This window comes from Vigna umbellata, chromosome 1, assembly GCF_029865625.1.
Source record: "Vigna umbellata cultivar VRB3 chromosome 1, Vumbellata_1.0, whole genome shotgun sequence".
NCBI lineage: Eukaryota > Viridiplantae > Streptophyta > Magnoliopsida > Fabales > Fabaceae > Vigna > Vigna umbellata.
Window position 1 is genome coordinate 55,161,767 of NC_142165.1, and position 19,971 is coordinate 55,181,737.

At 36.2% G+C, this 19,971-nt stretch overlaps 1 protein-coding gene across 1 annotated transcript; it reads left to right on the top strand.

The window, feature by feature from the left end:
* Positions 1-14,917: 14,917 nt before the first annotated feature.
* On the top strand, positions 14,918-15,547 carry LOC148205793 (uncharacterized). The gene has a single exon (XM_088112109.1). The coding sequence runs from the start codon at positions 14,965-14,967 to the stop codon at positions 15,325-15,327; it is 363 nt and encodes a 120-aa protein (XP_087968235.1). The 5' UTR covers positions 14,918-14,964; the 3' UTR covers positions 15,328-15,547.
* Positions 15,548-19,971: the final 4,424 nt, after the last annotated feature.

Here is a 19,971-nt window from a genome sequence, read left to right on the forward strand (position 1 = left end):
ATGTCTGAATAGAATTCTCAGAACGTCTTTCACAATGTAGAGTTTTTAACCTCTCACTTTTAAAAATGACAAACGATATGTCAAATTCTACTAGGCTTCGACGTACTAATTGTCAGTCAGAAGACAAAGAGTTTCAAAAAGTCAAAGGATATGTCTAACTCTACAGATATTCGACGTTTTCTTCTTCAACCTCGCGCCCTATTTTTTCTTTTTTCAAGTTATAACCTCCATAACCTCCCCCTTACCATTATATTTTAAGATAAGATTTATATTTTTTTTATATTTTTATATTATAAATTTGTGTCAATTTATCTTGTAATACTTACATATTATAAAATATAAGAAAGATTTATGGGTGAAATTTAAAAAGAATAAAACTTTATTTCTTTAAATATTATTTTAATTTCATATGGAAAATAATAATAATAATAATTTGTGAGAATTGAGTTTTAGTTATAGATCACAATAATTAAAATCATAATAAATATTATAATATTATTAAAAGTCATGTGAAATGAATGTTCTTTTAACATCCATGTTAAACTAACTTTTTTTCATATAAAAAATGAAAAATTGCCTACCCGTAAATGATTTGTTTTTCATTAGATTCAACAACATTCCGAAACCTTATATTTCTTTATTCTCCTTTAAAAGTTTTATGATTAAGATAGGTTTGATAAAAGATAAATCAAGTCTTCAATGTCTCTTTCTTGGTGTGTTAATTTTAGGATAAAGATAGGTATGATTCTACAAAAAGACTTTAATTCATTTTTAAAAAATAATACTTTAAATTTGAATAAAAATTAAGTTTAGTGATAAATTGTAGGTCAAGATAAATTATTGTGGACAAAAATTAAAGGTCAAGACAGACCAATTTGGGCCAAAAATTAAGACTGAATGGGTTAGGTCGACGATTAAGGCAGGTTAAGTTTGACCAACGGTCGAGACTGATTGACCGAAATTGAATGGTGGGATGGGTTGATTCAGACTAAAGGTCGAGACAGACTAACATAAGTTGAAGTTCGAAACGGGTCGGGATGGACTGACCCGAGCCAAAGGTATGATAGAGGATTATCTCCTCAAGAATAATTTAAGGAAATTAAATAAATTTTATTTTTCCTTTCTCCTCAACAATTTGTTTCTATTTTTCAAGTTATTTTTGGACCCAATGTCCTTGGGATTTCTTTTAGGGTTTCTTAGGTGCCTTAAACATTTATACTTATATATAGGGGCACCAAATACATATGTAGACACTTTGGAAGTCATAATATATGCATTTGTATTTTTGAGAGAGGATTCTCTTGGTTCTTGGTTTAGAACTTTGATTCTTATCAAAGATTAACATCTTTGTGGAGAATCTTCCTTGACTTATCAATCTGCTACATATTGGCATCTCCATCTCTGTCTTATCAACCTCTAGTCCAAGCAAAAAGTCGAGACAGATGGGCCAAGCCATGATAGAAATTTGGCAGAATTCGAACCAAAATATTGTTAAGGACCGTGATATGTTAACAACTTTTTGACCATAGACTATGTGTTACTAGTTTATTGATCTGCATATTTGAAACGGACGAAACACGAGCTACCACATAAGCGGTTATAAAAAAGTCGAATTTAAAACGTCGACGACAATAAAAATTCAAACGAACTCTTAAACCAAAAATTTAGCCACATTCAAATAAATTACTTTGAAAATTTTAATAGTTATAATAAGTAATTAGTATAAATGATTAAGCTTACAAAAATACTATGATTAACATTATTATAAAAACTAATTTGACCCATCTCGCATGCATTTTTTCTTTGCTTTTTAGTATTTTAACAAACATGTGATCAATATCCAACCACGTTGTCATTAATGTCACCATAAATAATCAGTAAAGCTCATTTGCATTTCTTAATTTATAACTCTTGGAATCGATTCTTTATTACTTAGAATCGATTATATTAATTTCAAAATTGAAAGTGGAATTATATGAATATAGAGGAGCACATCTAACTTTTTAACAGGGATCCCTCCAAATCTCACCTTCTTCGTGGGTGATTGAAAAGTACACAATCCCGCAATTCTCTTTGATTCGTTCTGTGCCTTTCCCCACAAGTGAACACAGCTAAATGATTTGATTCCCTTAACATCATATTCGAAAAAGTTGTACACGATTGTGGAAGAAAATAAAAGAAAAAAAAAATTATTGTCATGCAATAAATATATCAACTAATTTATTTAATTAATATAAGACATGAAATGAAATGTAAATAAAAGAAGAAAACATGGTATTATTTTATTGTGTGAGATAAAAGGGTTGAAAAAAAAGGAAGTTTAAACATTATGGATATGGTATGAAAAAAGAAATGATAAAATAACATAAAACTTGGATCGTGGAAATGGCAATATTATTACGTCGAAGTAGCTGGGGCTTCGACGTTTTTATCTTCAGCCAAAAGCCAAAGGTCGCGCCCTTTTTATTCTTTTTTTCTTTTTACTGTTTAATCATTCAATAGCATGTCCAAGTCTATGGGGCTTCGACGTGACGGAAATTGGATAGTTAGGAGCATTAATGGTGTGCTATTACCAACAATGTTTTTCACGTCGATTTTTGGGGGGATGGACATCAATTAGTTCTTATCTGAATCAAAAGAGATTTATTACTTTTCCATTGAATGATGTTTGAACGACGAACTCAGCTGGGCTTCAACGTTCATACAAGATGGTGGATTGTAGCAGTTACTAAGCATAATTACACGATGTACTGCTATTTCATGATATAATTCCGTAAAAGGTTGTCGTCGAATTCATGTTCTATGCGACGTCTACTTTATATGGGTGGAGGCAAGTTTGTTGTCATCATAAATGACATCGTAAGAAACGAAGATATTCACGTCAAATTCGGATAGTCATCGACGTTAACTATGCATGGGAAAGTGAATTTGGTTACACTTGAAAAATGTTGTTGTTACAAACAAAAAGATTAAAGTCGAAGTCTGACACAACTAGATGTAGATGCTCATCATGAATGTTATTGTTAGAAACGAAGAGATTGACGTCAAATTAGGAAGCGGTACCAAAAAATGTTAATTGACTGTTTCTCTCATAAACACATTAAAATTATTGGATGATTCGTTGTTTTTTACAATCAAATATCAAAGCAAACAGATTCATTATGAAAATCAACTTGAGCAAACTTAAAACAAGAATCATCTAAATATACCATTGCAGAGTTTGATCATTTTTGAATGATTCAAGAAACTTAATAATCGAATCATATATACAATGGAACGTCAAATACTATATGTATTCGACGTAAAACTCCTTTTTCTTTGGAGTTCTATCACTCCTTCAAGCTTGTAGCGTTTTGAAAGGGTCTGAAATTCAAATCTATGAACCTTTTTCTTTGGATTTCTGTCACTCCTTCAAGCTTCATGCGCGTAATAAAACGTCGAATTAGGAAGAGGTTCGTCGTTAATATATAGTGGGACATTGCGTTCTATAAGGGTTCGACGTCAAACTCCTAGAAAGATTTCTAAAAGAAATCCATTTTTACAGAACGTACATTAATAAATGAAAACAAAAACAAAAGAAAAGCATAATAAGACAAAACATAGGAAAAAAATGAAAATCTAACCACGAAAAGATCCACGGGATAGTTAAAATGTAGAAGGATTTTGGTGAATGGAGGTTGTAGCGTTTTAAAAGGGTGCGAAATCCAAATCTCTCAACCTTTTTCTTTGGATTTCTATTACTCCTTCAAGCTTCATGCGCATAATAAAACGTTGTATGTTAATAAATGAAAACAAAAACAAATGAAAAGCATAATAAGACTAAACATAGGAAAAAAATGAAAATCTAACCCCGAAAAGATTCACGGGATACTTAAAATGTAGAAGGATTTTGGTGAATGGAGGTTGTAGCATTTTGAAAGGGTGCGAAATCCAAATTTCTCAACCTTTTTCTTTGGATTTCTATTACTCTTTCAAGCTTTTCACTATGCACAAAGAATCAAACCACAAAGAAATGATTCGTTTTTGTGACCTTGGAAAAAATAATAGCAAAATAAAGAAAAGAAGTTAACAGATTGTTAGGAGAAATTTTATGAATGGTTTAGAGGTTATCGAAGGCTCCGAAACTGTATTGATAGAAAAATAATAATAACTCTTGGGAGCCAGAATTAATGTGCCTAACTACTCTAATGCCAATCACGTCGGAGTCCAAAAGAGTTTGACGTTTTAGGGTTTAAAAGAAAAAAAGAAAAATAATAAAAAAAGGGATTGACCCTTTGGCTTCTGACTAGTCAATAAAACGTCTGATATACTAGATTCAAATCGACGTGTAATAGAGTGACTTTGGCTTCATGCGCATAATAAAACGTCGAATTATGGAGAGGTGCGTCGTTAATATACTAGATTAAAAACTCTTGGATTAAAAACATAATTTCTGGCAAATAAAACGTCGATGCATGAAACAATTTAACGTTTTGTGGTTGGTTTAAAAAAAAGGAAAAAAGAATAAAAAAGGGATTGTTGAGATTGTTAATAGGGGGAACAAAGGTTCAGCTTAACCCACAATCTTAGTGATATTTGTGTTTTTGATGATGACAACACATAATTAATAATAAATGAGTATTATGTGTTACATATTCTATATTTACATGTTATATGCTTTTGATCAATGTGTTCACTAGATCAAAAACAGCGTATAACATCACGCGTTCAACGTCTAACCACTCAATAGCCAACGTTAAAAATGACTGGTGGCAATTTTGTAAATAAATGTAATTATTAAATGTTGTTTAGAATTATAATTCAACGTAAAAGGATAAAAAACGTCGAATGTCTCACCGTTATACGTCAAAAGGTTAGTGAATTCAATAAAAATTTGAGCGGGAGATTGAAAATTCATTCACTTTTTCTCGAACGAAATTTGACGACCATCACATGTAATATTTCTTTCATTTGATACAAATGCATGTTAATTAACTACTTTAGGTATGATTTTCGTTTTGTTTTCACCGATTATTTTCGTGTTCTTGTCCTTCATATGTGTATTCTGCTTTCTCTCTCACTGGTGGCAACACTTTATTCCGATGAACCCACCTTTTGAAGGTTAGTTTTCATTTTCGTTTTGAAGAACTTATTGTTGAACTTGTTTGTTGTTTGATTGAACTTGTTTGTTGTTTGTTATTGATATTTGTTGTTGATTCTATATTACCGTTCATAGTTCTACTTTTCAGGTCTCGTAAAGTTGTAAAAAAGGATTACAATTAATTCAAAAAAAATTGATTAACGTCGTATATTGACAAAATTCAACGTTAAATTAACGTTGTATATTGACAAAATTCGACGTTAAATTTACGTCAAATTTTTTAAATTCGACGTTAATTTAACGTCTCCTGATATGACGTCGTTCACAAATTCGACGTGAAAGGCCAAAAATATTCGACGTTGTACACTGTTTTTGTACTAGTGGTTAAATTTGTTTAAGCATATATGAGAGGAAGAAACAAGAGTGACCGTGGTGATCAACTACTTGTGATTTCTTGAAGAGCAAGACTATTGTGTTTTTCAAAGGCTGATCAAGTTGCATATTTGGGTGTCATTGAGAGATCAGATTCTACAATCTTTTGAAGATTGGTTTGAGGTTCCCTGTTGTGATTACAGGAAGAAGAGCGTGTGGCATTCTTGACTTTGAGATTGTCTCAAAGGGTTTAGACAGCAAGAGAGAGGATTCTTGTTGCTGGTCTTGTTGTGTACTGCCTATATTTTGATTAGAGGGTTAGAGAGATGTTTTATATTTTTCACGTGTGGTCGCTATAAACGCCTTGTTGTAAAAACCTTGATCATTATAGTGCATTGGCTTCTTGTGGTTGGAAGGACACTAAATGTAGGTTTGGCCGAACCAGTATAAAAACACAGTGTTTGAATTTTCTCATCCCTACTCTCTTTATTCAATCGATTACGTTTTGCATTCATTCGATTAAGTTTCCGCTGCATTGAAAATCTTTTACCTTGCAATTCAAGAAAACTATCAAGGCATCATTTTTGTGAAAAAGATTTTAAAAGATTTTATTTTTACATTTCACCAATTCACCCCCCCCCCTCCTCGTTGGTGTGAGAAATTGAGACATTCTATTTTAACAGGGACTAAATAAGAAAACGTCAAAGCCAATATCAATTCGACGTTTTATGGGTTGATTTAAAAGAAAAATAAAAAGATATTTGTGTTTACCCTCGGCAAGTGTAACCAAATCGTATCAAGTAATAATAAATGGTAAGACCAAGTATCATTTCCCAAAGGACTCACGGCCTAAACAGTTATGTGATTTGTTGATTAAATAAGACTTATAAAACGAATTCTTGTAGGTTTAAATGCAAATACTGAAAAATTAAATATGAATGCATGTATTGATCAATTGGATCAAAAGAAGCAAAGGTGATTGATGTAAATTATGGAATGATTATGTTGTTTGTCAATTCATCCTATCCCCTCTCATGTATTCAAGAATTCATCTTCTTCATTAATGTTAATGTCACTTTCTAATTTACCTTAAACCCAATGTCTTGGAGAAGAAATCCTACTACTAATCACTAGTTTACAATGTCTTGTCTCCCTAGAAATTATTCATGCATTACATTCGCACAAAAGCTTAAAGGCAACCAATCCTCCTATTCCTATGTCTAGGCAATATTACTATTGGGAGAATTTCATCATGTCTAGATTTATCTATATGTGTCCATACAAATAAAATCAATGATCATGCAATTGAATGAGTTAAACAAAGCATGCATAGAGTATAGAAGAAAAATCCTAACAATTAATGAAAGAAAGCATATGAATTAAAGAACCAATTCAATACATGAGAGTTTCAAAGGATTAGATTGATTCCCCAACAACAATGAAGGTTTAGTTCACCATAATCATGGTGAAACTAGATGAAACTAATGAAAGAATGAAAGATAGAACCCTAGACTTTGAAGAGTGGAGCTTGAGCATCCAAAATCCTCCTCCAAGGGGTGAAGAAAGTGTGAGTTTGCTTCATTCTGCCAAACGATATTAACTCTAATTCGACTAAAACCTTATATAGCTTTCTAAAGATTACAGAAAAGTGGCCCAAGGCCAATAAAAATGGCGCTCAACGGTAATTAACGCTCAACGGTAATTAACGCTCAGCGGCAAGCACGATTCTTCAGTTTGACGCTCAGTTGCAGTTTTGTCCCTCAACGGTGACTGCGGGTCTTCAAAGTGTCGCTCAGCGGTAATTTCCGTTCAGCGGTACTTCCGGCTCTTCTTTTATGCACTTTTTCTTCCTTTTCTAGAATCCAACTTATGGCTACTTCACTTCTTCCATTCAATTCATCTTAAAACCTGCAAAAACAAGAGAAACCAAACATAAAACGCATCCAAATCTCTAATTTCAAAAACATAAGCAAAAGCATGATTCCAAGCTAGTTTCTAAGTCATAAAGGTTATTTTTGATGTCAAATTTAAGTATAAAAATAACAATTTTTCAACTATTATCACTGAACCCTTGGCAACCATAACGACAGCGCAGGTCCAAAAATTTTGCTGGATATTGGTGTGATGATTCGGTCTTCCTCGGACAATCGTCGCATACAACGACCGACAGTTCATCGATAAGAAATTGGCCGAGTTTTACAAGGATCTAGGGATTAAACACGTCACCAGTTCGGTGGAACACCCTCAGACAAATGGCTAGGTAGAGGCCATGAACAAGACCATAGTGGCCGAGCTAAAGAGGCGATTGGGTGACAGGAAAGGAGAGTAGCTGGACGAGCTCCCAGAAGTGCTATGGGCTTACCGGTGCACTCCGCATGGGACGATCGGTGAAACCCCTTTCAACTTGACATATGGCACTAAGGTCATGTTACCGGTCGAGTTGGGAGAACCCTCTTTGCGGTGACAGATGGAGGACCTTTAGTTAAACGATGAAGAACTGAGGCTGGAACTTGACTCCTTGGACGAGCGAAGGGACCGAGCGGCTTTGAGAGCCGAAGCGTGCAAGCGAATGGTAGAAAGAAAGTATAACTCTAAAGTCCGACCTAGGAACTTCTAGGAGGGCGATCTGGTATGGAGAAAGATGGGGAGGCCCGACGGACGACCACTCACGGCAAACTTGCAGCCAAATGGGAGGGACCTTTTCGAGTAACAGAAGCACTGGGAAATGGAGCCTATAGGTTGTTGCATACAGACGGACGCCCAACCCCAAACACTTGGAACGCTACTCACCTAAAATTTTATTTCAGTTGATAGCTACTTTTGATTGTACATTTTATTTTCGATGATTAATACGATGACAGGGTGTCCCCCTCTTTTGGCAGAGATTTCTACAATAAAGACATATTCCTGTAAAGCGTTGAATCAAAAAGAAATCCAAGTTGATGAACGGAGAGTTCCAAAAGGAACCACTGTCAACTTGGCCGAGCAATGAACGGAGAGTTCTTCCCGAAGAACCACTGCTGCCCGGAACCTACGAAAATCCAAGTTGATGAACAGAGAGTTCTAAAAGGAACCATTGTCAACTTGGCCGGGCAGTGAACGGAGAGTTCTTCCCGAAGAACCATTGTTGCTTGGAACCTACGAAAATCCAAGTTGATGAACGGGAAGTTCTAAACAGAACCATTGTCAATTAGACCGGGCGGTGAACAGAGAGTTCTTCCCGAAGAACCACTGCCACCCAGATCCTTTGTAAAATCAAGTTGGCGAATGGAGTCCCAAATGGAATAACTGTCAACTTGGCCGGGCGGTAAATGGATAGTTCTTCCCGGAGAATCGCCGCCGCCCGGCTCGGTCAATCCCAAGACAAGTTTTTATCGATAAACGCTATTAAAAGATGACAAGAGAACGAAGTCAAACGACCGGTAAGGCAATAATCATAACTCAGGCAAATTGAAGAAAGCAAATCATATTAATGTGTAAGGGGTATACAAAAAGTCGGTTATGGGACGGTCCGGCCAACACCTAAACAAGTCAAGATGTTGGACGGTAGGCCACATGAACAAATACATCAAAAAATTTGAAACAAATAAAAACCCCTAACTATCAATTTGCAAAATCACTAGGCCTTACGGCCGCCATTATTATCCCCAGTAGCATTGATATTCTCGGCATCCTCGGCCGCCTCGTCAACGTCCTCGACCTCCACTCTCTGGTCCCCTACACCGACGCTTGAAGGGCCCTCCATCTCCTGCGGCTCATCCTCAGCGGTTGGGGCATCAAGGTGAACCAGGACCCCATCAAAGACATCTTTTTCAATGTCAAATCCCAAGGCATAGGGCTCTCGGATCCCGGCCAAAACGGGCGCTTGACGGAGAGCTTTATTAAAACCCTCCTCGTGTTCAAACACGATGCCCGCCTCCAGCTCGGATACCTTCTCTTTGGCCTTCGCCAAATCATCCGCTAGCGCCCGGTTCTTCTGAAGGAGTCCGCCCTCCGTTTTCTTCTGGCGGGTGACTACCACCTTCAGTTGCCCGCACCCTCCCGCAACTGGTCATGGTCAGCTCGAGCGTCACGAAGTTGATCCATGGCTTCGGCCAACTTCTTTTTGACCTCGTCCAGCTCGGCCTGGAGCTCGCTGATCTTCTTATCGGAATCATCTTGGGCCAGCAGCATATGATCCATTGCCGCCTAGAGATCCTCGAAGACCTTCTCGGCAAGCAGCTCTGCCTTGACATTCTCGACCTCCCTACAGTCAGCAAATTCCCTGAGATACCAGGCCAGGGAAGCCGCCCAGGTAGACATTTCCAACATTGTGTTGGTCAATTCAGCCTCCGAGAGCGGCTCTATCAACGCCTAGTGCGAAGAACTCATATGGAAGTTCGTTCGGTCGCTCATGTTGAACATGGGGCTGAACACCCCGCCCGGCAGCGGTCGAGAGGAGTACCCCTCTTTTCCCTTACGGGCCTTCTTGGAGGCCGAATGGGAAGAGGACCCTTCTTTCTCCGTATGCCCTTTTTCCCCCTCTTTGTGCTCTTTCCTCTTCCTCACGAGGGGTACGGAAGAAGTGGTGGTCGCTTCGCAGGAGGGATCTACGAACACGGCCAGGAGGCCTTGGGGGGGCTCATTTACCACGGCGGCAGCGACGCTGGCAGTAACGTCAATAGCTGGAGCACGCTGCGTGTCAGCCGAAGTAACCTTCGGCATTCGGCTAGTCGACGAAGCATGTCTGACGATGGGAGGACGAAGGGCGGTCGAGGCAACCTTTTCCCGAACGCAAGAAGAACTAGCGTCGGCTCCTTTCCTCGAAGCCATAGAGTTGGATTGACGGGGGGAAGGAGCAGATATGGTATCTGGAAAAAACAAAAAAATTCAGCCACGTTAACACCAATGTATTGAAAGAAACGAAATGAATATAAAATACCATACCGAACGCCTTTCGTTCAAAATCCTCATGACGAAGGCATTCAACTAAGTTGCGGGCAGAGAGACTGCGGGGGTGAGCGTTGATGGTCCGAACGACCTTCAAATCAATCTGGCTCATCATACCAACTAGATACGCTTTTATTCTCCTAAGGTTCCTTGTCCAATAAAAAGGGAACAATGGATTTCCCGCCGCATCATGCAACTCATGACGGCCAGCCTCGTCAATGATGACTTTAAAAAACTAGTCCTTGAAATTCTTATATGAATCAGAGAACGGACGGAAGAGGATCCTATCTCTGACGGACATCAAGGAAACCCAACCACCCTTCGGGAGCGGGCGAACTTCAAAATAGTGAAAGAAAAGTGGGATTGTCGGATTTACGCCAGCTGCCAAACATAATGCCAAATGCCTGGACGGCCGCCCAAGAGTTCGGATATAGCTGTATAGGGGCGACGTTCATTTCCCGGAGAACGGCCGTTTGAAACTCAGTAAACGGCACCCGAACGCATAGTTGATCAAAAAGATTGGCATACATAAAGAAAAAGCCATCCGGACTCGATCCCTTCCCATTATAAACTCGCTCATTCCTCAGGCTGATCCCGCCCGAATTAGTCGGGAGTCCTCTACGTCTCCAACGATATACATCCGGCCGATTCTCCATGTCAGTGCCTTTTTAGTATCATACTCCGACGCAAAGAGGTTGGCATCGTGAGGTGCCCAGTCATACCCCGGAATTACAGTCCCATCACCGTCCGGCTCTAATGGCGAGCCATCTACGGGAATACTACCCTTGAGAAGGTGGATGGGTATCCCATAGATAATCCTTTTATCCGCACCAGTGGGAGGATTAGGCTCCGGCCCTAGAGACCGGACGGACTCTTCCAAGAAGGAAGACGACACTGAGCTTGAAGAAGAACCACGCTCGCCATCACCGCCCACCGACCTCCCGCCGCTTCTGCCCGACGACTCCAAAGAAGACTCAACATGGACGACTGCCATTTATTACCTGAAGAAAAATGAATGCTCTAAACTTGAAGAAGAAGGAGAAGGTGAAAATGACAACGTCCTCATCCTCTATTTATAGGAAAAAATTTTGTAACCGTCAAGGCATCCTCACCGTAAAAAATTATTACGATTAACGATCCAGATGCGGGGCCGCTCCAACTTCCGCCTCTGGGCATATGACACGTGTATTCCCACGTAGGTCCAGTTTCAAAAATCGGTGAGCAAAACCCCAACAAATTCGGCCTAATGACTAAAAGGAGCACCATCCAGCCCAACCCTTGACAAAGACGGGCGGTCAATGGCCAAAACCCATACACCTATAGTCAAGATTCCAACCAGTATTAAACCCAACATTCACTATGTGAACTAGGGCTTGGGGGGCTTGTGTACCATATGCATCGGGCGGTCTGAGAGCAGTATAACGGCCGGTGTTTCTTCAATCTTTTTACCCTCTGATAGCATTATCGGACGACTTACATCAGCACTCACCACACATTGTGCGACCTGACCATTCATCCTCCTGCTCGAATGAGTAATGACGGTATACCGTACGGACGGCGGTGTAAGGCTGTCGGTCGGTAACCTGGATCATTAAGAATAGGATTAAGGTAAATGGTGATTAGAGCCATTGGGCTGAAATTGGGCCGTGATTAACTTTTCACTAATCCCAAGCCTATGGCGAAAACTATAAATACAGGTCAGAGGTGAGTGGTAGATAAGTTGCATTTACTGCACATTCATTACTATTTCATTGAATTGCCAAACGATTTCCATACTTACTTTGGTATCGGAGAATCTTTGACAGGTTCCCTCCAAACGGAAGAGTGGATAACGAAGCTTGAAACGAGACCTGACAACTAGAAAACAAATTGTGAAGGACTTTGGTGATTTAATCCCAAATAACCGAAACAGTAAGGATTACCCCAAATTCGTTTGAAATAAATTATTATAAATAAGATAGAATTCAATTCTATCAAAGAATGTAATTATACTGTGGAGCCTGCCACTATGATAGAGTAAGGGTCAAGCAGAGCAGTAGCTAAGCCATGACCTTAATATATGGAAGCTATAAACACCAATGACAAAAAGAATAAGAATGTATAAACCAAATCATGGAATACATCAATCCAAATAGTACTTTACTTTGATTAGACATGTTGAATGAAAATAATTGAAGTAGCACTAAAAATTACTGTTGGCTACCTAAAATTTTCTCCCTTGTACTACCAAAAAGTTTTTATTTAAGTAGTCTGGTAATAGTTAGTGAAAGGAGATTTTTACTTCAATCCAATTAAGGGTGACAAAATATTTTATTATTAAATATATTTTTATGGACGATATATATATTTATAACTAAACCAATTTATAAAAACCAAAGTTTGGGAGCGTGTTCCACACACACCATACATAAATGTAAGTCAAATCAAACGGGGTTCAAGAAATAAGAGGAATATATAATCAAGATGTAATTAATAGAAATAAGGCTACTAAGGGGTTTATTCAAGAAGAAGAACTAGATTATGAAGAAACATATTTTCCTGTAACTAGATTATAAATTGTTTATTACTTCTTCCTTTCTCATGCATGGACGGTTTCAAGTTGTATAAAATGGATGTTGAAATTAATGACGATATATAAATATAAATGAAGAAATATCTGCTCCTCGACCACTAGGTTTTGTTGATCACACAAATTTCATAAACACGTCTTCAAGCTTAAAAAGGTCCTTTATGAGCTAAAACAGTCTCAAGACAAATTGATAAATCTCTCTCAATAAAACAGGTTGTATGGGAGACATAATGATGATGTGTAAGTATATGTAGATTATATAGTTTTTTATGCAACTAATGAAAAATAATGTATGAGCAATTATCCAAAGAAGTTACAAAAATCAATAATGGAAGAATTATTTATTTTTTCTAGGATTACGAGTCCAGCAAATAAGGAGTAAAATTTTCTTAACCAATCTAAATACTATCAAGAACTTTTCAAAAAGTTTGATATGAAAACTTGTAAAAAAGCAAACATATTCATGACTACAAATTTTTATCTAGATAAACATGAAAGAGACAAGTCAATTGACTCTACCAAATAGAGTTTTAATTGGTTTTACTTTACTATAATAACTTATTTAATTGTTATTAATTTTAAAAAAATTGCTTGGTTATCTATATAGATTAAAGACAAAATATATTGGAAAAAATGGCTTTAGGATTTAATAAACTCGCAAATAGGATTTATTTATTTATTTTATCAGCAAATATGATTTAATACTTAAAAAACAAGAAAATGTGTTTATTATATATATAGGTAAAAGAGTTACTCTAAAAAAAGTTACAAGTTATTACTAGTTGGGGCTTTGAACTTGAAAATTTTCCTAAAATAAGACACCAAACTTTGTCCTTAGATTTTAGGAACAAAAGGAAAAAGATAAACAAAGTTATTTAATTATTCTTTAATTTACAATAATTCTTGGAATGTCATGTTATAGACATCCCATAATAGATATTTTATCGTTCAATTTAGTGTCAAGAATACGACTGTTTAAATAAACAGTTAGGGTTGAAACTAAGAATATAAAATTAATTAAAACCATTTATATTTAGAAATTGAGATTGGGAGGAAAGAAGTGAGAAATGAGAAGTGAGAAAATAAATTCAGTTTTATGTTGTCTTAGTAAAAGAGGGGAGAAGAGAAAAACAAACGTAGGTTGTACGTTGAAAGTGATTCTTTATTGATGGGGAGAAAAGGAAGAACAAGGGCACACGAATTTTAAATCTACAAAAACTTTTTCCTTTCTCTACCTCAAAATCTATGTGCAGATAATAAATGTGATTCCAAGACCTTTTTTTTCTACTTTTCTTACCTGAAGAAATGAATTGAGTGAAAACTCAATTTTTCTCTCTTTTACTTATCATATTATTTTTAAATCCGAACACTCAAAATTTGCCTTTTTTTTTTATTGAAAATGCATATAAAAACGCACACAATTACATAATAACTCTGCCAATTATTCACAAACTAAGTAAAGTTCTTTCTATTATTGTATCTACACATTAATGCTTCAATATATTGGTAAACATTATTGTTGAGCAAAACAACCAAGGTATAAAATAGTATACAAATTTAACCTTTGTAATAAATAGTGCATTAAAGGAAGACATATAATGGCAAGAGGTTAACCCAATTTAGATAACCAACTCTCATATATTCCCTCACTTCCAACATTCTTCCCATAGCTACCAAATCCTTGAATAAATAAATAAGCACAATCATTATATCAATTTCTACTTTCTAACATACAAAATAGAAAGAGTTGGTGATCACATAAAATACTTTTCTTCAAACTCAGCTAGTTGAACTAACTAAAGATTGCAAAAAGCTCTGGTGGTTGTCCAAACCATAGCACCTTTTTCACACTAACTAAAGATTTCAAACCTCTAGTTTGATCTCCAAGCCAATCAATTATAGAACCTTAGCTTGCCTTGCTCTATATAAGACCAAACACTACCCTCAAAACTCATACAATCTCAAAGCAAATCCCTCTCAAAACACACTCCCAAACTCTTTCAACTCATCAACCATGGCTTTAGGCAAATCCTTCATCATACCGTTCTTTCTTCTTGTGATTGTGACCTTCTCAAGCATGAGTTTAAGCCTAGCATCTCGCCACCTTTTGCAAACCACAACACCTAATTTGCCTGGCACTCCCACCACTCTCCCTAATCCAACAACACTTCCACCTTTGCCTTCAAACCCTACCATGCCTCAGGGAAATGTTCCTCCTTTGCCCACAATCCCTACCATGCCAAATCTTCCATCACTTCCTACCATTATGCCAACACTCAATCTCCCTCCTTTTGCAGCTTCACTGCCAAACATGCCATCAATTCCAAACCTCCCCTTTCCCTTCTTCTCCTCACCCCCTTCCACCTCTAGCCCTTAAAGACCTTCACAAGTTGCATTATGTGTTTAGGATACTGCATGTAATAGACATGACAACATTTCTTTAGTCTTTTCTCAGATAATTGTATTAGGTTATGTCTACATCTTATTATTCAGTGTATTTTTTTACCTTCTTTTGTACTCATCAGTTTGGAACTATTTCTTGTACTGTACCCTTTTTATATTATGGTCTATGGATGTTGAACAACACGTTTAATTCATGTGTTCAAGCCTTTCATCTTAACTTTGTCATTCCATTATAACTACTGATTAATTAATGACATTGAGGTCTCAGATTAGTTCCCTAAGAAAAAATTGCCAGGCCAATTATTTGAATAATTAGTAAAGAAAATAGGTGGATATATATAATAGTCAAAACGTGTAATTGTGATTATGAACTTCTAATCCTGGAATCTGGTATTTTATGATCATGTTCATCATTGCAGCAGTTGCGCTTCCATTTGTATAAAGACTTAGTGCCTCAAGTAAAAAGTAGGAAAAAATCCTTCAGGAAAATAACCTAATTGTATTTAATTAAACAAAATAATAGATGGAGTTAGGTTCTGATAAAAGAAAAGCTACATACGCAAACCGATGGGTAGTTAAATCTGTGACTTGTCCCATTAATGAATTTCAATTCATTTCACATGGTGAAATTGAAATACATTTTTAGCAGTGGTATAACTCAAACGCAGCATTAGCTCTCAGTTAGTTTAACCAACAATAAAATTGATCATGAAGTTATCGACCATGAAATTAATTTGGACACATACACCATAGTAACAGTTGAGAGATTCAAAATTGTTTTATCAAAATCAATTCTGTCTAGTTTTAAGTCAGGTTTTCAAGAGGACAAGACACTATGGTTGGAAGAGCACTTTTAAACTGTTCTTCTTTATTACATCGCATTCAGTTATAGAACATCTAAGTGGCTTCACATGATCTGGAAGGAGATTCAATTATAAAAGATTACCTAACGCTTAAGTAAATAAGAGAGTTAGGATCTTTGTATCAGTGTTTATGAGAAAGTGTAAGAGTGTTTATTCCTTGGAGAATACTAGTTAAATTTATAAGATTAACATGAGTCATGGACCTATGTTGTTATTAGAATAACAGTTACATGTGATGTATAATAGCATTATAATAAAGAGAAACAAAATGATAAATAATAACCAATACACCAAATTATCGAAATTTAGTTATAACATGTGAATATGACACAAATAGGTATAAATTTGAGTTGTTCCATGGTAAAGAAAAGTAAAATATCTTATTGCATCGCGCTATTTAATATGTCTATTGCATCAAATATGAACAAGTTATATATATATATATATATATATATATATATATATATATATATATATATATATATATATATATATATATATATATATATATATATATAATTTTGTTTTTTTTTAATTGAGTTTATAAAAGATAAAGTCTAAAAAGTGGGTTTTCTGTCTACCTAGTAAAGTTCGTGCAACTTCTTTGTTGCTTGGCCAGCATTTCCTGATACTTTTTCAATAATTCGATTTGACTTATTTCAGTGTATTTATAGAGAATAATAATGTACATACTTATTTGTCGTACTTGCAATCTTTAGCAATGTCGAATAACTTTTTTCTTTTGAAAAAATTAAAAACAAAAATAGTTTAACAAGTAATTTTTTTTACCCGTAAATTGTACTTTTAAAATGAAGATAACGTTTCTCAAACTCAACCTTCTCCCATGTTTTTTTTTTCAAAATAATAATGCACATACATTCAATATTTACGCCGTATATTTAGTTAGCCTCACTATAACATACTCAACGGTACCTACCTAACATATTAGGGCCCAAATGAATAATAATGGCTTAAAGACTACAAGTCCGTATACAGTAGAGTATAGACGACTATTCTCGTGACTATAATACGTATAAATAATGTCATGAGTCAGGGTTATCCTAATTACTATTACTATATCTAGCAATAGGGCTGAGCATGCATTGGATTTTAATCCAGATTCAATCTAGATTGAAATAAATATATTTGAATCCAAATATATTTTTATTTTAGAATTAGTTTGGCTATTATTTTTAAATTCATATTAAAATAGTTAGATCAAGTTTTAAATTTAAAAACTATTTTTTTACAAGTAATTTAAATTGAACTATTTAAAATTTGTGTTGTCAACCCGATCTAACTCGTCTTGATCATCGGCTTCGTTAAGTCCATTTCGGCTCTCGATCTAGGCCAAATCATCTCATCCTTCAACTCAAGTCAGTTCATCTCGATCTTCGATCCAAGTCAATTCATCTCGATCACATGTTAATGTCGGCTAGTCTTGAGTTCCGGTCTATGTTGACACATCTCAAACTTAAGCTTTGACTCGTCCTAACCTTTTTCCTCGCACAACATATATTTATTGTGTTCGAGTTAGTCTTACTCGACCTTCGACCTAAGACAGCCACGTTGGGCCTAGAGCTAATTATCTTCAATTCCATCTTGACCTCATATGTCTTGCCTTTTGTCTTGATTGACATGTCTTGACTTTCGGCTCGGACCGACCCGTCTTCAAGGCCTAAGTCGGCTTGACTCAACCTTCGGCTTGACTCGACCTGTCTCGACTTTCGGTCTATGCCCACTCATCTCAATTTTCAATCAAAACGCCTCTCTCAACTTTCACCCAAGCGGCCACAGGTTTACCTTCAACCTGGACCAACTCATCTTAACCTTCGGCCTATGTTGACTCACCTCAAACCTCAGTTCAGGTTGATTCAAGACGATATTGAGTCGGGCATAATGGTCTCTATGACTGACCTAGGTTGCACAGATCTTAACCTTTGGCACAAGTCAACCATCTCGACCAAATTTTAGTTGGGTTTGACTTTGCCAAATTCGAATAAGTATTAATTGAGAATAACTTAACCAAATTTTGACGAGATCCAACTCGTATGAATTTTAGTTGTGGTTGACTCAGTCAAATTGGACCAAATAATGGTCAAGGTCGACTCATCCAAATTTCAGCATGGGCTAACTCAGTCGAATTTCGGTCGAACCAACTCAACTGAATTCAATCAAATTTCATATGAGACTGACTCAGCCGAATTCTTTTGAATTTCATCATGGATCGACTGGTCAAAGGCCGAGTTGGGACTCAATTGAAACAAAAAAGCTAAGTAGGAATTGACTTCAAACTTTCCAACCAAACTAAGAAGTAAGCAGCTAATTAAGTCTAACTTTTAATATGAATTTTTTAAAAACCAATGTAAAACGTAATGTGTATAATAGTATCTTTTTTTTTGGTATTGTAAAATGAAATTAGGAGTTAGATGCAGCTACGTGAGCCTAAAGATTTGAGGAGGGCTATGGAGATCACAAGGGATCTGGAAGATTTGTTCAAAAGAACCAAAACTAGAGGTGGAAGTATATACCAAAATAATAATTATAATTTTCGGTATCGAGGAGGAAATTAAATGTATATGTAAGAAGGAAGAAAACAAATGACTAGTTGGTTGGTTATGAGGAAGGGAGGCTATATATAGGTTAGTTTTTGTTGCAATTAGGTTACATTTATTTTTATTGTTTGAGAGTGTTGACTGGATATTGAGTGTCTCATAGAAAGGAAAATATTATCCCTTGGTTATGTTTGTGTTGTGTTGTTGTCTCAAATCAAATAAGGCAATGTATTTAGTCAATTAGAGGTTGTGAGTTACGTTTTAGTGTGTGTGAACCACGTGATCCAGGTTTCTTTTATCAATAAATCTAACACACACAGAACTCTTTCATCACACTATGTCATACATATCACACATTATCATGTAATCTCAAATCATGACACCATAACTTAAAAAGATATCGTACCTTAATTCAAACTCATTCATCATTGTCATTACATTAACACTACAATAAAATGATATTTTTAATGGATAATTATCGATGGATGTTAGTCCTTCGATAATACACATTTACCAGTGAATTTACCAATGGAATATGGATGGTTACTTACTAACGGATATATGTTCCGATAATTCCCTTGGTAGATGATATAAATCATTACCAACGGATTATGACTGTCAGTAATTGCATTGGTAACTTACCAACGGATATATCCGTCCGTAGTACCCTTAGGACATGAGTCATTACTGAGGGATTATGACTGTTGGTATGTACTTCGATTAAATAAAATTAGAATTTGGCATTTCCCTCTCCTAATTTCACTTTGACAAAAACATTGTCTTCCACTCCCGTTGTTCACACACTCACTACTCTATCTCAACCTTCATTGCCATTCGGTCTTCCCTAACCTCCATTGTCCTTCAACGCTGTCCTTCCTCAACCTACATTGTGGTTCACTCCCCAACCTTCATTGCGGTTCACTCCTCAATCACGCACTTCTCTTCCCCTACCTTCATTGCGCTTCACTCCTCCAACCTCTATTTTTTTCGTGCTATGTTGACGATGTTGTGAGTAAGGTGTTGCCATAACTTGAAGGTGTCTGGTGTCGTTGTCGTGGTCTACGAAGGCTGCCATTGTCAAGGGAGGTTATCCAGAGGCCCTACCATAAAGGTAAGTTTTGTCTTTTAGAATGATGAACTTTAAAAATTGATGTCTTTATTGTGCTATAGTGTTAAATGTATGTTAACATTGTTTGTGTG